The sequence below is a fragment of the Mustelus asterias genome, chromosome 27, assembly GCF_964213995.1.
Source record: "Mustelus asterias chromosome 27, sMusAst1.hap1.1, whole genome shotgun sequence".
Lineage (NCBI taxonomy): Eukaryota > Metazoa > Chordata > Chondrichthyes > Carcharhiniformes > Triakidae > Mustelus > Mustelus asterias.
The window spans coordinates 26,225,785-26,243,283 of record NC_135827.1 but is presented as its reverse complement, the minus strand read 5'-3'; the positions used below and the strand labels follow the sequence as shown (position 1 = coordinate 26,243,283).

General features: G+C 40.1%; 1 protein-coding gene across 9 annotated transcripts in view; it reads left to right on the top strand.

The window, feature by feature from the left end:
• The window catches only part of LOC144479878 (uncharacterized), a 111,551-nt gene extending 94,591 nt beyond the window's left edge, over positions 1–16,960 (top strand). For all 9 annotated transcript variants that reach the window (XM_078198915.1, XM_078198910.1, XM_078198918.1 and 6 more), the window contains 9 exons: positions 1,392–1,541; positions 3,585–3,724; positions 5,719–5,775; positions 5,960–6,056; positions 8,186–8,289; positions 10,749–10,836; positions 11,848–12,605; positions 14,648–14,774; positions 16,452–16,960. In XM_078198915.1, the coding sequence (XP_078055041.1) occupies positions 1,392–1,541; positions 3,585–3,724; positions 5,719–5,775; positions 5,960–6,056; positions 8,186–8,289; positions 10,749–10,836; positions 11,848–12,605; positions 14,648–14,774; positions 16,452–16,664 (1,734 nt within the window). In that variant the 3' untranslated portion in view covers positions 16,665–16,960. The remainder of the gene's footprint in view (positions 1–1,391; positions 1,542–3,584; positions 3,725–5,718; positions 5,776–5,959; positions 6,057–8,185; positions 8,290–10,748; positions 10,837–11,847; positions 12,606–14,647; positions 14,775–16,451) is intronic.
• Positions 16,961–17,499: the final 539 nt, after the last annotated feature.

Below are 17,499 nucleotides of genomic sequence, written 5' to 3'. Positions count from 1 at the left end.
TAACCACTGTAAATACATTGTTTTGAGCAGAATTGACTGGTAAGAATGAGGACCTTGCATTGACTGTAGAGCTTCTATATCAGAGTTATAGTTAAGAGCTGAAGCTGTGTGGTCAAACTTGAACATTTATGAAGTTACTGCCTTCCATTATTCTGAATAGTTTTTAGCCTTTTTTCTAACACACAGCAGAAAATGAAAGATACTGCAAAACCAGGATGGGACTAATTGCAAAACTCTCTGAGCAAGCCAGCACAGAAGCGTGGAGCAAATGGCCTTCAACATAATATCCTACAATTCTGTTATAGATATGTCCTAGTAATCTACCGTTGAATGAAATGCCTGTACTTTCAGTGGACAGTTAACAAGTAACATTTAAATAACAATTTTTGTGAGATAGTAATGTTATGGTTCAGGTCAGAAACTCCAAAGTGTTCTGTGGAGCCCACCATCATACATTTTGCATCTTGAATTTGGCTAGGATAAGCATGAGATGTTTTAGTTCAGGTATGATTCAAGTGACCCACTAGGGGAGCTTTTATCAGGCAAAGTTTATTTAAGAATATAGTTAACATGTATAGTAAGAGAATTAGCAAGAACTTTTATCAATTACAAACAAGAAACAGAACAACCACTATAATATATAGCCCTTAACAAATATATCTAATGTGTTTCAATCAAACCAATCCCATAGACAAAAAGACCCTTTTTACAGGTTTAACACAGGACAGGCTAATACTCATGGGGTACTGGAAATTGATTGGAGAATTGAAAACCCCTAGTCTTGATTCACTCTCAACAGGTTGAAGTCAAAACAGCTTCCCAGAACATCAGGGACTTTAGGCAAACTACTAACAGCTGATTCTTTCAGGAAGGCAAAACCTTGCTTTACGATCACCAACAGAATTTCCAAATAAAACAGGGAGAGAGAGACTTCTGTTCAGCTTGCTATCCTTGTTAAAACCCAACTGCAGCTCAGAACTGAAAATGAAACCTTAAACTTACTGGGGGGAAAAACCTGTCCAAAAACACATGACCACCGCCCTTACAATGCACGATCGTAAAACGAAGCCCACAGTAAAGACAAACAACCCCATTTAAACCACTTAAGTAGCAATAAAAGGACTCAATGTAGTCAGCCCGGCAACATAATGACATTAGCTAAGGCTGATAAGCTGACTGCGAGAGCTGCAGAGATCATGATTTTAAAAAAACCTTTCTTAAAGGTACACTAATGTCACAGTAAGCACTTCACACTTGTTTGATGTTGTGATGAGAGACTGTTTGCTCTCCAAACAATAGGTTTACCTAATAATTCTTTTGCATGAATAGTCCTTGTTCTGAACAAGATATCAGATGCATATTATGTGCTTTTCTTTGTTTTTGATTTGCAGAGAACCTTTTTGTATCTTTACCATGAGAACATTCACCTTTTGCAGAACTATGAGAAGTCACACAAAATGTACGTTCAACTTTGTGCTGACACACAAAATGAGATCAAAACCTTCAAAGAAAAGCATGAACAGCTCATGTTCAATGAGAAGGTGGGGTAAACTTCATTATAACACTTGATGCTGCTGTCAAAGTTGACTTATTATTTTAAGCATAAGATTTACCCTGCTACTAACTTGAAACACATGATGTAATATTTCATAACATTGCACATGGATTCAGCAATACTAATTTAAGTGATAAAAACTGGAAAATCTCAGCAGGTCTGACAGCATCTGTGGAGAGAGAATAGAACCAACGTTTCAAGATTTTCCAGCATTTTCTGATTTCGTTTGATTCCAGCATCCGCAGTATTTTGCCTCTCATTTAAGTAATGATAGTTCTTAAATAGAGCAATAAGAATAGGCGTAGATTTTCCAATGGGGGAAGTCTGTTCATACTCAAAATGATTTGAAGCAAATTTTAGACTCCAAGGCAAGATCAGCTCATTGGCATTATATAAAGTGCAAATTTGAACTTTCCTAGTAACTCGAAGATTACAGGAGTGGAAAATGAACATACAAATGACATTAAAAGCAGTGGGAATAATTAGAGGCGAGTGTTACAATAGGATAACGAGAATCCTTAGTGCTTAGATAAGCTTTAAAAAATTCTTCTGGTATTTTAAAGTTTTTACATAGAAAATAGAAGCAGGAGTAGGCCATTCGGCGCTTTGAGCCTGCTCCGCCATTCATTATGATCATGGCTGATCATCAAATTCAATATCCTGATCCCGCCTTCCCCCACATCCCTTGATCCCTTTAGCCCCAAGAGCTATACCTAATTTCTCCTTGAAATCACAATGCTTTGGCCTCAACTACTTTCTGTGGTAGTGAATTCCACGGATTCACCATCCTCTGGGTGAAGAAATTTCTCTTCACCCCAGTTCTAAAAGATTTACTCCTTATCCTCAAGCTCTGGAGCCCCCACCATTGGGAACATTCTGCATCTACCCTGTCTAATCCCGGTAGAATTTTATAAGTTCCTATGAGATTCCCTTTCACTCTTCTAAACTCCAATGAATATGATCCTAACCAATTTAGTCTCTCCTCATATGACAGTCTTGTCATCCTAGGAATCAGCCTGGTAAACCTTTGCTGCACTCACTCTATAGCAAGAACATCCTTCCTCAGTTAAGGACACCAAAACTGCACACAGTCCTCTAGGTGTTGCCTCACCATTGCCCTATACAATTCATGAAGGCTCATCTTCTCAACCTTACCCCTCACTTGAGGTGTGGTGATCCTCAGCTTAAATCAGCACCAGTCACAGCCTATGGTCATCTGGGACTATGGCGACTTTACTTATATAATTGTAGTAAAATACCCCTATTCCTGTACTCAAATCCTCTCGCTATGAAGGCCAACATGCCATTTGCGTTCTTTACTGCCTGCTGTACCTGCTTACTTGCTTTTAGCGACTGATGCATGAGGACACCAAGGTCTCATGTGTATCCACCCGTCTCAATTTACACCCATTCAAATGATAATCTACCTTCTTATTTTTGCTACCGAACTGGACGGAACAAATTTTACTGGAGGAATAGTAAAGTAAGATCTTAAAATCACACCACATTGAAACTGTAAATCAGTCCCATGTTAGCCATAGTAATTGCTATCTTGCACCTGGTGCAATATATATGTTATCAGTTTACATTTCTTAATATTTTGAGAACTGAATAGATTTATCATCCATCCTCATTCTCTCAACATTCCAAAATTATGTGGGACTGGGAATTGTAAACAAAACTGAACAATGTGAGTCTTGGTGGAGGTAATTTTTATTTTCTTACAGCGGAGAGAAGATAGAAATTGCTTCTGCAGTCTTTAGAGGAATGGGTATACTAATGATTGGTGGGAAATCATTTTTTAAAATTCTAATTGAGGTTTAAGGAACTATTCAAGCTGCAAGACTGGGGAAGTTCAATAAAGTACAGATATTTTAAAATCCTGTAAGCATGTTGTAAATGTATTAGGTTTTCAGGGTTTTAGAGGATGTATGGTTAACTTATCAAAGGAAAATGGTGAAAATTGGAAAGAGGCACAGAATATGACTAAGTAAAGTAAGATTATTCCTTTGCTAACTCTTTGTAATAGAAACTGAGGGATGAACTCACAACAGTAAAGATACGGTTGGAGACTGAAAAAGAGAAACTTCATGATCAAAGAAAATATCAGTCGCAAGAACTCAGTGCGCAACAGGAAGAACTTAAATCTATGAAGAATAATTTAGAAAGGTATGATGAACCTGAATGTCTTAACAGATTTCCCGAAGCCCCTGAGTTTCAAAGTTGAGCAATAATTTCCAACCTTGTCTATTCTAAGGATGGTTTTTAAAAAAAGTTTGACTGAACTTTCAGAGCCTTTCGGGCAGCACGGTGGCACAGTGGTTAGCACTGCTGCCTCACAGCGCCAGTGACCCGGGTTCGATTCCCAGCTTGGGGTACTGTCTGTGCGGAGTCTGCACGTTCTCCCCGTGTCTGCGTGGGTTTCTTCCAAGTGCTCCAGTTTCCACCCACAGTCCAAAGATGTGCAGGTTAGGTGCACTGGCCATGCTAAATTCTCCCTCGGTGTACCCAAACAGGCGCCGGAATGTGGCGACTAGGGGATTTTCATAGTAACTTTGTTGCAGTGTTAATGTAAGCCTATTTGTGACGCTAATACACTAATAAATAAACTTTAAACTTGAGCATGTTTAAATAAACTCCAGTAGATAAGCATGGATTTAGGATTTAACGCATTTAGCAATTGACATATTATTCACATTGACAATTTTGCATCAAATGATTAACATTTAATTGGGAAAGGATTGCCAGGCTTCATCCCTTCAGTCTTGAAGAAAGAAGGCTGAGGGGTGACCTAATCAAGAATTTTAAAATTGTTAAAAGTTTTGAAAGAATGGAGTGAGGGAAGCAGTGTTTTCTCTTGTAGGGACGAGCATAATTAGAGGTGATTGATATTAGATAGTGACTAAATCCAATAGGGAATTCAGAACTTCGTCCAGAGAGTGGTAAGTATGTGAAACCCTCCACTGCAGCATGGTTGAAGGGAATGGTATAGCTCCACTTAAGTGGAAACAAAACAAGCATATGAGGAAGATGGGAATAAATGCTTATGAGAGTAGGTTTAGATGACAAAAGATGAGAGGAGGCTTGAGTGAAGCTTAAACGCTGACATCGACCAGTTTGGGCTGAATGGTCTGTTTCTGTGCCATATATCCTATGTAATAGGGGAGGTGGTGGCGCAGTGTTATTGTCACTGGTCTAATAAAGCAGAGACCCAGGGTAAAGCCCATCAGGCAGTGCCAAGGGTGGAGCCTCCAGGGAGGGGGAGATAGGTGGGTGTGGAAGGAGGTGGGGGACGGACCCACTGCCATTCTGCACTCGGCAGTGACAGAGGGAGGGAGGCCAGTGAGCAGGGCTGGCCATTGGGGAGGGGGGAGAAGATCAAGGCTGGCCGGGGGTGAGGGGAGTGTTGAGGCTGGCCCAGACCTGCCAGTATGACAGCGATTGGGTGGTGGGGGGGAATTGGAGGGGCAGCGTCATGGGGCTGGCCAGCAATCGGGAGGCCGGCAGTACAGGGCTACTGCCGATACGCTGATCATGACACATCAGCACATGCACAATGGCCCACTCAGCGATATGCTGCCGGCCTCTTCAGCGGGGATAAGCCCCACCCACTGATATTTAATGATATTCACGCTAGTGCACGCTGCAGTGCACAGAGTGTGGGAGATTCAGTTTGAAAGTCCCGCTGAACAAACCAGCGGGATTTACTCCAGTTTTTACACAAATTCGACACTTAAAATTTTTTGGGTGAATCCCACCTGTTGTATTTTGATTTCAGGCGTGTTTAAAATGGCTAAATTTTTAATCTCTGTTCCTAAACTGGAGACATTTTTATTTTATGGAAAAAAATTGATAGTGTTTTCTCATTCTAGCCTTATAAAACGAAAATGGAATGATTTAAAAAAAATACTTTTTCACTTTGCATGCAACTTGAAGACCACTGCAGAGATTCTATGGTTCTATGGAATTGAATATATACTTGGAAACAGCAAAGCCTTGTATTTATATAGCGTCTTTAATGTAACAATGCCTCCAAAGGCACCTCTGGAAGCATTATTTAAAATTTGGCGCGCTACCACATAAGACTGTAGATATTGGGGCAGATGTCCAAAAGCTTGGTCAAAGAGGTAGAATAAAATCTCAAATCTAACTTTTCTTTCTAGGTCCAAAAAAGCTATTCATGAAAATGATACCGAAGTCCAGAAAATAAAAGGAGGAAGGTATTCTACTGCTTCTTGCTGTGCTATACTTATTTTAGGCTTTTTAATATTGGCAGTTGAAGTAAAGTGCTTAAATATATGTTAATGTTTAGAGCTGCACTATATATCTTACACTGTTCATACTGCACATAACAAGCAGCCAGTAATTTTGAGGCTACCTTCACCAGAATGATTTCCTTTTCAGGGAAAAATTGATCAGTGAGAGGAAGAAATTGCAGAAAAATTGTCAAAAGGTGAAGGAAGATTGTAGAGAGTCGGCAAACAGACTGCTTTCTGTTGAGGTACTTGTTACTGCAAAAGATTATGTAAATGATGCTTGCACAGATACTCGTGAAAAACTGACAAAAATGAAATCAATGTGGAGCAAACTGATACTTGGATTTTTTTTTAGTTTTACTTTTATTTACTTGGAGAATTGTGGTTTATTTCCGTTCATGTGGAATTTAATTACAGCTACTTGTACATGTAGATTTAAAGAAAGGTTGTGATGTTCGTATTGCTGATCTGATAAATTGAACTATTTCATTTGGATTGTCGATTAGTTTTATTTCTCTGATAACCCACATCCTTCAATCCCAAAATAACCTTAAATTAGTCGTTTTTAAAGAGATTATTCTTACTGATTCTCTCTAGTTTTTCTCCGCTCTGGCTCGGGTCCAAGCATTGTCTGCTTCTGCTCCCACGCCTCTACCACTCAGAATAAATCCCCAAAGTGCATTCAAGAGTGACCTGATAGCAAAAATGGTCGATTTCTGTTTTGAATCTTTCCATAAGAACATGACTAAGACTCACAGATGGAATGAGGCAGTTTTCCACCTTTCTACTCCATCATTCAGTTCTTGATGAAGCATGATGCACTATCAGATTCTTGTGCTGTTAGCATATTGCAAATTGTATTATATTTATAAGGACACACAAAATGGAATCACTTGCATCTCTTCACTTAACTTCTCTGCCCAATGGCAGCTTAGCTGATGCTTTTCCGGTCTAACACATTGGGAAATTTGGGAGATCATCTGTACAGATGTAAATTCATGGAACTTAACAATATCAAGTCATATTGTAAAAATGACATTTCTCAACTCTACCCTCTGTACGTGGTCTTTGGTAATTCAGCAACTTAACGTGATAATTAGCCCAAGGCATTTTGCTGAAGCATAATTTGACACCTAGCCACATAATGGAGATATTAGGCAGATGACAATAAGTTTGAACAAAGTGGTACATTTGAAAGAGTAAAGGAAGAAAGAGAGGTAGAAAGACAAAGATTTGTGGAGGGAATTCCAGAACTTAGGGCCCAAGCAACTGGAGGCATGGCCATCAATGGTTGTGCACTTAAAATTGAAGATCATAGAATCATAGAGCGCAGAAGAGGCCCTTCAGGACATCGAGTCTGCACCGACATGCAAGAAACACCTGAACTCCCACCTAATCCCATCTACCAGCACTTGGCCCATAGCCTTGTATGTTATGACATGCCAATGCTCATCCAGATCCTTTATAAAGGATGTGAGGCATCCTGCTCTACCACCCTCCCAGGCAGCGCATTCCAGACCATCACTACCCATCACTGGGTAAAAAAGTTTTTCTTCACATTCCCCAAACCTCCTGCTCCTCACCTTGAACCTATGTCCCCTTGTGGCTGACTCTTCAACTAAGGGGAACAGATGTTCCTTATCCACTCTGTCCATGTCTCTCATAATCTTGTACACCTCGATCAGATCGCTCCTCAGTCTTCTCCACCCCCACGAAAATAACCCAAGCCTATCCAACTTCTGTTCATAACTTTAATATTCCATCCCAGACAGCATCCTGGTGAATCTCCACTGCACCTCCTCCAGTGCAATCACATCCTTCCTATAATGTGGCAATCAGAACTGCACCCAGTACTCTCGGTGTGGCCTCAGTAAAGTTCTATACAACTCCAACATGACTTCTTTGCTTTTGAATTCTATGTCTCGATTGATAAAGTCAAGTGTCCCATATGCCTTTTTCTCCATCCTACTAACATGCCCATCTGAGATCTGTGGACAAACACGCCAAGGTTCCTTTGTTTCTCAGAATTTCCTAGTGTCCTGCCATCCATTGAGTACATCCTTGTCAAATTATTCCTCCCAAAATGTATCGCCTCTCACTTTTCAGAGTTAAATTCCATCTACCACTTATTTGTCCATTTGACCATTGAGGGTGCTCAAGAGGCCAGATTTAGAGGGGCACAGATATTTCGGAGAGTCACAGCATTTCTAAGTATGCTGTAATCAGGATAAATGTTCCCAGAATATCCACTAATGGCAGAAGAATAATAAAATTTCTGTCTGTTGTTACATATCTGGTATATTATTTAATTAAAGACAACGTAATTGCCTTTTCTATACATACTTTCTATATGTTAATTTGTTTCCTTCTCCAGACACAGATTCAAGAATGGAAGAAATATACAAGGTTATATTTTCTTAATAGCCTACTTCAGGAGGCTGTTGAAAATGTGAAGTTTTACACTGCACAGAAGAGTCGGTAAGTGTTCATTACTGTTTGTCGTGTATCGGATGTTAAAAAGACATGTGAATCTGTTGATGCCATAAGCAAAAAAGGTCACGAGTTGAATGCAAGACATAACTTGTTTGTTGATTCCTGGAACATTGCTCATTTAATGCTGACTTTAATAAAACATTGGAACCAAAATCTGATGCAGCAGAAAGTAGAAACAGGTTTGGGAAGATTTTTTGAGATGGATTTGAGGTAGAGATGGATAACGTTTTGAAAAGTGTTTGCATTTCCAATGACAGGAAGGATCACACAGCAAAATGCCAAGTTTTAAGACTTATACTGTAACAAATAAACTAAAAAATAATATTGAGTAAACACTTTTTATAGGTAACAACTCTAGACCACAGAAATGTTTCCCCATTTAACTCTACAAACAACCAAAAATCCCTTGCCATTGTTTACTTGACATTGTCCCTTAAATGGACACTTGATTCTCTCGGAATGAGTCCAAAGTGTTTTATGCTCCTGATGATCTGCTTCCTTTTTGCTTTCTCAGTCACATAACCTGACTTTCACAGTGAGGGTTATCCTGGAGATTTCTCCCTGTAGCCAGTGTTAGGCGATCTTCCAGCCTTGTTTAAATCCTCACTAATTAGTATTTTCAATCTGAGTGTGAGCTCCCACCCATTTTCCACTTGGTCAATAATAAAGACAGAATTTTCTCTGCTTCAGGTGCAGAACCAGCTGCCTCCATCTCTCTGCTCTCTCTCAGTTTCTTGCAGCCACCTGTCTTTGATGGTCAGGGATATCTTAAGAAAGCTGCGATCCGAAATCACAACGGCTTTCTATTGACATTTCCATCCTTAAAGCCCAGCCCAAGGCAACATGAATCACATGAATTTTGTATCCAGGTAGAAATGCTCATCAGCTGCCCTCTAGTCCCCCAATTTCATTTTATCTTCGAATTGAATCGATAACTTGAGGTACAACCACTTATAAAACCTGACATTCCTAACACCTTCCTGTGAAACCTGGAAACCAGCTGTCTACTTAGCCATCATAGATGCTCTTGCCATTGATTACACTTACGAATGTCTTGCATTTCCATCCCAGTATATTAACCTGGCCTCCTTTAACAACCAAACCACTCAAGTTTCTTGTCAGGCAGAGTCCAGAGCAAGTCACATGATGCCCTTCTTTCCACCATTTTATTTTAAATTAAAGAGGAAGTCCACAAATAACAATTCCATAAACTTGATATTTGTAACGATTTTGAATCTCGAATCAGGATTTGATAGTGGAGTGAACTCGGCATACTTTGCAGACCTTTTATCACGTGTAACTTTGATTCTTTTACAGATATAAAATTGATTAAATGTGAAAATTGAGAAAATGGCATTCAAATGTCCTTCAAATCTGTTCTTTCCACAAGTCACGAACAATTTGTCCATTGATGGGTTCCACCCAACTTATTTCATGAGTGAAGGGAAATTGTTCTCTTTGTGCCTGTCCCTGTGGTTAGGAATTGAGGATGTGGTTGAGGAGAAGATCTCTTAAAAAAAAAAATACATGAAAAATCCTTCACCAAAATAATAGTGCAGTGGTGCACTATGTGAATAGAGCAACGTCCCTAATTTCTACCATCCCCACTGAGATGACAACAATCCTTAACTACATGTAGTGGCTTAACTTCTTTCACAGCAACGTTTGAAGCAGGAATTAAATGAAGGCACTTTCACTGTGCTGTATTTTTGAGATTTGTAACTGAAGAAAGTAAAATGTAGTTTGCTGAAATACTGCAGAGTAAGCTTGAGCAAATATTTCATAGAATCCCTACAGTGTAGGAGAAGGCCATTCGGCCCATCGAGCCTGCGCCAACAATAAGCCCATGCAGGCCTTATCCCTGTAACCCCACATATTTACCCTGCTCGTCCCCCTGACACTAAGGGGCAATTTACCATGGTCAATCAACCGAACCCGCACATCTTTGGAGTGTGGAAGGAAACCGGAGCACCCGGAGGAGACCCACATAGACACGGGGAGAACGTGCAAACTCCATAAGGACAGTTATCCGAGGCAGGAATTGAACCTGGGTCCTATGAGGCAGCAGTGCTAACCACTGTGCCACCATGCCGCCCCAATGGCTGTGTACACAGGGGAACTATTCGATAGATTTCTGCCTTTTCAACTTATGCTTGTATTTCAATAAATCTGCGACATAAGGTTACCTGAACAATATTGTTGTTATGGTTAAATTGAGCATTTTCTGCTGAGCAGCATAGTATTAGGATTTGACTGTTTCTAAACTTGTTCCAAACTGTTTGCATAACCATTTATTATCCAAGTTACCTCACTAGGAGTTACCCAGTACTTACTGGTTGTGAAAGTAATATTGCTTCTCTCATTTAAAATGAGAAATTATGACTACCTTAACAGTTCAAAATTAAACTGGTATCCCTTCATATGTTTCTGATTATATCTTGAAGGAATGTCAATTCTCCGGATGTCATTGCTATTTGTAACATGTGGGAAAAAAGAATGAAAGGAATTCAGGAACAAATTACTCTGGTGAATGTAAGTTTTAAAAAATTTTTAGTTAATTTTGACTTTCTTGGCATTTCCACAGCAATGGGAAATTGTGCATTTTCCTCAGTTTGCATTCAAAGATAATTTCCAGACGAGAACATTACACATCATAAAGATGCACCAAATGCTTGCCTACTCTCAAAAAAATTGGATGAATTATTTGCTTTTGCTTAGGTCCTTGAATCAAAATTTCAGTCTGTTTGGTTTTGATGAGAAACTTTGCTTTGGTTCTCTTTCTTTTTCCAACGTATAACAATCAGCAAAATCCTCATGCCCACTGCTCTGGATGCCTGACGCTCTGCTCAGACTCGCCTGGGCCCTCCGCCGCTCTGGCTGCTTAGTACTCTGCTCAGACACACCTGGGCCCCAACCTTTCCCGCTGCCTCACACTCCGCTCAAACTTTCTTGGACCCCTGCCACTCCGGCTGCTTCACGTTCTGTGGCGTGGAGCTTCAAAGCCTACCTATGTACGCCTGTCATCACTTCAGATGCCGCCTCGCACTTTTGTCTCACCTGTCTCCTCACCTTCCTGTCGCTCTCATAGCTTTGCATTTCTTCCTCCTTCAGTACTTTTGCACCTCCCATCCCTACCCCAACCATGATTATACTTCTGCCTTCCTAGCCTTCCTTTTCTCCTGCTGCCTTCCCCCATAAACGAGACCACAGCTGCCCTATGTTCTTCTCTTTGCATTCTGCAAAAAATCTCCGTTGAGGTTCCCACCATTGCCTCCTGATAAGCAACAGCCACCACTGACTAAACCTCAACTTTGCTAAGCTTCATGCCTAGCGCCCGTGCTAAACTGGGGGATATCTTTGTCACTCATGTATCCTACTCCCTTCCCATGCTCCACCGCACCCATGGACTTTTCTCAACAGGCCCATTCCTTGTCCACCTTTGGCTAACAGTGTATAATACATATCTGGATTGAAAACGTATCAAAATAAGTGCCTAGCATTCTGTATTGTATAGGAGTTTTCTAATAATTTATTTCTTTTTAGGCTGCCTCTTGGCCCCAGGATATGGGAATGTATAATGAAGGTGCATTTTCCAAGAGTTCCTACAATTTGATGCCATCCCAGTACAAATTTGAACATCAAAAATATTCTACGAATCAACAAACACTTTCACCATCGCCTGCAACCATTGAAATGGGTCAGAATGTTGTATTTGCTGGAAGCTCTGATTCTGCTAAAAGTGCCTGGTTTTCACCAGGATCCAGGGATATAGGACTTGATGCAAAAACATCACTGAGAGCAGAAAAGGATGCCTACGTGCCAGCTGCTTGGCCACCCAGTTACTCAACACTACCAACTATGCAACCTAATTCGGCCCTTGATCAGTTGGACCGTGCCCAATCTGATCTTGAATTAGAATTTAGGTTGTTGGCTGGTCAAAAAAGACCACTTCCTCTTCACCTTGCCAGTGGGGGTATGGAAATGCCAGATGAAGAAAAATCATTAATCCCAGATATTTCTCTTGCTACATTACGAACTTCACATGTTTCGGAGAATCACCAAAATCACTTATTTGAGCCTTCTCGTTCAACATCCAAACCCTTCAATCATTTACAGTCTATGCGGCCAATTGCCAAGAGAAATAAGGACCTCCAGGCTTTACAGATCCAAAGGCTACATGGTGGGACATCCACTGCCAGCAGTTTACGAATTGATGGTGGATTATCTGTACTTGCAGAACCAAGATCATCCTATCATGCAGTAATGGAACAACTTTTCCGCAAATTTCCTGCAACAAGCACGTAAGCTTTTATTTTATTTTAGTGTCATCCGGAGCATTTCCAATATCCTGTAGACTCACTCAACCAGCACTGTGTTTAATGGATTTTACTCAAACACCTCTGCATATATCAGGCAAAAGGACTACGCACATGAACCAATAGTAAATAACCAAGCCGCAACTTTATTCCAAACAGTAAAAGACTTAAGTTTTACAATTTTAACAATTCTCTCTCACTCTAGCTAATTGATCATTTAGAAATCCGTATACTACCCCGGATCCTCATGATCCCGTCAAAACGTTGAACACTCAAGTCTGTCTCTCTCGCTTTCTCTCTTGTCGCTGCCATGTCCTGACACGCTTCTGGGGAAGCTGGAGAGGTAGTTTTCTCTCGAACACGGCTAGCATAGCTCTCTCATATCTGTCTGGCTACCTTCCGGAATCTGGAAGATTTGGCCTATCAGTGCTTAGATCTGATTAGTTTCACATCATTGTTGATGGGTTTCAATGGGTGTTAATGAGTTTCAATGGTGGACTCTTTGTGTTTGTGTCCTGCATACCTAGATCATAGAAACCCTACAGTATAGAAAGAGGCCATTCGGCCCATCGAGTCTGCACCGACCACAATCCCACCCAGGCCCTACCCCCATATCCCTACATATTTACCCACTAATCCCTCTAACGTATGCATCTCAGGACACTAAGGGCAATTTTTTTTTAGCATGGCCAATCGATGTCTTGTTTCAGCTTTTAATATGCATCGAATCTTTTGCTCCACTGATGCGTGTCTGTCCCATGTATCTAGTGGTGGATTTGTTTCTCAGGAAATGTTTAACTTGTTCTTTTACACATGCTAATGTGTCCTGGTGCATCTTTGGTTTTCAATTGCCTAAAGGGCCTGTCTCCAGGCAGATTGTTTTGGACTGAGGTAATCCCAGCATACTTTGCTTTTATGCCAATTTCTATGTCAGTTTTTATGTCACCTTGCTGTGCTTGTATTTCTGGCCTGATGTTTGTCTGCAGTTGGTTTCCTTTCAACGATTCTATTTTACTCAAGCAGTCACAGGCTGCTACATTAGTGCTCACAGTAAAAACATTTATGTCGTAACGGTGATCATCGCCATCTGGTACAGATCCCAAACTCTACTGCGGTTTGAACCCTGCATCTTTTGACTCCATTGAGAATGCCACCAGTAGGTCTTTGGTGTAATCTGTTGAAGTGCTGAAGAGCAATGTGATAAGAGTATTAAAATACAGGTGGACACCAGCATTTATGCATATATGAGTTCATATCACTGAAATAAGCTTGAGGTCTTCCTGGTATTATTTATTTACTAGTGTCACAAGTAGGCTTACATTAACATTGCAATGAAATTACTGTGAAAATTCCCTGGTCGCCACACTCCGCCGCCTGTTCGGGTACACTGAGGGAGAATTTACCATGGCCAATGCACCTAACCAGCGCATCCTTTGGACTGTGGGAGGAAACCCACGCTGTCACGGGGAGAACGACTCCATACAGACAATGACCCAAGCTGGGAATCGAACCTGGGTCCCTGGTGCTGTGAGGCAGCAGTGCTAACCACTGTGCCACCCCAGCTAGCTAGCTTGAAAATGACAATTTTCATTTAAGGTGTCTGCCAGCTACAGAATGTGCGCGGTTTGAGAAACACAAAGTAATAAAACTCACTACTTATTCCTTGTGCCAGGGTACCGTGTAAAGTGGCTCATGTATCTTGCTTGAATACCAGCAGCTTCACTAATTGGAGTCACACATTTGAAATTGCTATTAAATGAGTCAGTGGTTTATGAGAAAAAGCAATTTTTTAAAAAAATCACTGTTTAGTCTAGTTTACTCTCGAGTATGTACACTGCATGTGTTTGTGATTGCTGCATTTAGCTTTGACGCAAAAGTGGGAGTCATGATGGAAACTGTAGACATTGTGAGTACATAGTGGTTCAGCAGTTTTTTGTTCAATAATCTGAGTGACATGTAATCTTTTAAGATTAATCTTCCAAGGCCGGTAATCTGATTAGTTTTATCCTTTGGTTTTATCTTAACAGAGATGTATTTCATTCACTTATTAATAAAGTGAAAGAGGAAAATGGTGGTACTCTGTCAGGCTTATCTGTCATTGACCTAGTCAGACATGTGTCTCGCCATGTTGTCCAGGGCACCCATCTAGAAATGGTAAGTACAATTTATCTCGGTGGTTGTTGCATTTCTAATCACACATAGAATCCCTACAGTACAGAAGGTGGCCATTTGACCCACCGACCACAATCCCACCCAGGCCCTAATGCTGCAACCCCACGCATTTACCCTGCTAATCCCCCTAACACTAGGGTCAATTTATCGTGGCCAATCAACCTAACCCGCACATCTTTGGACTGTGGGAGGAAACTGGAGCACTCGGAGGAAACCCATGCAGACACGGGGAGAATGTGCAAACTCCACACAGACAGTGACCCGAGGCCGGCCTTGAACCTGGGTTCCTGACGCAGTGAGGCAGCAGTGCTAACCACTGTGCCGTCCAATATTGCCTTTGCATTACAGTGTCACCACATTGAATAATAGAACAAACTGATACCAGATACTCTCAATAAAATGACTGCCACCAAACAAGAAGTGAAGCTCCAAAATGTTGCATTTATTATTTTTCCATTGCTGTTACTGAATTGCTGCTCCCTCCCTTTCATTGATTGCTATACTATTCTTGGTCTTTGTTTCTTTCACATATCACACTCGACAACTACTTTTCTTACTTTTTCCATTACTATAAAACAGATTGCCTTCCTCACATAAACAGAAACAATGTCAAAATCAATATATGTGTAAATAAGATGCTTGATAGGTGAATGGATTTGATCAATTGCAATTGATCAATTGCAAATGTATTTTAAAGTCGGGTCCACTCATTGCTTATATTTGATTTTAGCATTGGGGCTAATGTGTACCATAATTTTTTCACATTTTCAGGGTGTAATGTTAAAATATTATTGACCCACTCATTTTGAAAGTGTTACAATGCATGAAATCTAAAGATGAAAGAAATTTGCATTAGAGTCTTGTGAAAAAATGTAAAGGAGTAAAGAAATAACTGCTCGATCCCCTTTAATAAAGATTTAAAAACAAGTTTATTTATTAGTCACAAGTAAGACTTGCGTTAACACTGCAATGAAGTTACTGTGAAATTCCCCTGGTTGCCAAATTCTGGCACCTGTTCCGGTCAGTGCACCTAACCAGCACGTCTTTCAAACTGTGGGAGGAAACAACCTGGAGGAAACCCACTCAGACACGGGGAGAATGTGCAAACTCCACACACACACTGACCCAAGCTGGGAATCAAACCCGGGTCCCTGGCGCTGTGAGGCAGCAGTGCTAACCACTGTGCCATTAGTTTGCCAACTTGAATTTTATTACTGTAAGTTGTAGCTTCCATATATTTTTGCCAGCTTGAACACTGCTGCTGTTAAATGCTATGGTCCTGTTTCCAGTCATGTTATTAAAAATAAACAAATAGAAGATTGTGACACATCACTGCGGTTGAAGCAGAACTAATTGATAGGCAGAGCGTAATAACCTAAAATTTACATTGCTTTGCAAAAAAAACATAGCTGTACTTTTTGTTATAGTGTTTATTACCAACAACAGTCAGATTTGGTTATTTTCTAGACTTGCATATTAAACATTTTGTAACACTTGATTCAAAGCCTACTTTCATTGACCTGTAACAAATCAAAAATGGTCACTAACATAAATATTGCAAGTAAAATGCTTCAAATTTGTTCCTAATTGTAAATCAGGAGAACACTTCAATTGTTGTCAGCAAATTTAATTAACTTGTGCCTTTTGTCTATCTTTCAGACATATCCTTCTCCTTCAGAACTTTTTCCACTTGGTTCTGCAAACTATGAAAGCTCTTTCTTCCCCAGCCACTCCACGCTGCAGCCTGATCGGTCACCAGCAACACCTGATAGATTCGGTGGCCTTATGTCTGCAAGTGCAGATCCCTTACGCTTTGAATCATTACCGCTTGGAGATATACTGGAGCTGGAAGGCAGTTTTGATATCTTGTAGAGTTTGAAGAAACATTACCAATCAAATTTGGACATGAAATTTATCGTAGAATTACATGTTTGCTTTTGGCTAACAAATAGCTGTTATTTTGAAATTGCCATGCAATAAAAAAAAATCTGCAATGTTTCTACCATATCTGTCTCCAATATAGATACAAATAATGACAAAATTGATTTTGAACTTGTGCGTTGACCCCCTGTAAATCATCGTTCTGTTTCTTTATGAACTGTAATTACACTGCAAGTGTAGCTTTGTTTTTAAATAAAGTGACAATACCATTTTGCTTTAAATAATAATACCAATAATCAGTTTGCTTTGGTGTGATACCCCTTTCTAATGCATGTGACGGTTTCTTCCAGTTAAATGCTTGCAGATTTTTCACCTCTGCCAGAAAGTCGGTAAGCATTACTGAGTAAAAGTGCAAAGTTTTTTCTGACCAAACTAGCTTTATTAATCTTTTCCTTAGATGATATTGAACTTTGTTTGTTATATTCATTCTTAACTCATTTTTAATTGTTTGCTGGTTGAGTTGTTGCAGGTCAAAATGTGGCAGTGCATTTGGTTTTCCTGTCTGAATATTTATTTTCTTCAATGTCAAAAGCTGCAGTCATTTTTTTCAGTTTACACCATATATTTTCAAGTTAAATTTTACAGCTGATGACAAGCAGGGTATTTTCATTATAATCCTGTCTAAAACCAATGAGATACCATTACATGGAATTTAATAAGCATTATGTTACAGTCAGTGTTTAGTTTATACCTTTTAAGCATTGGCTATTGCATACACTTCCTCTCCACTTTAGCATTTCTCTCTGTGTCATGCTACCAAATAAAC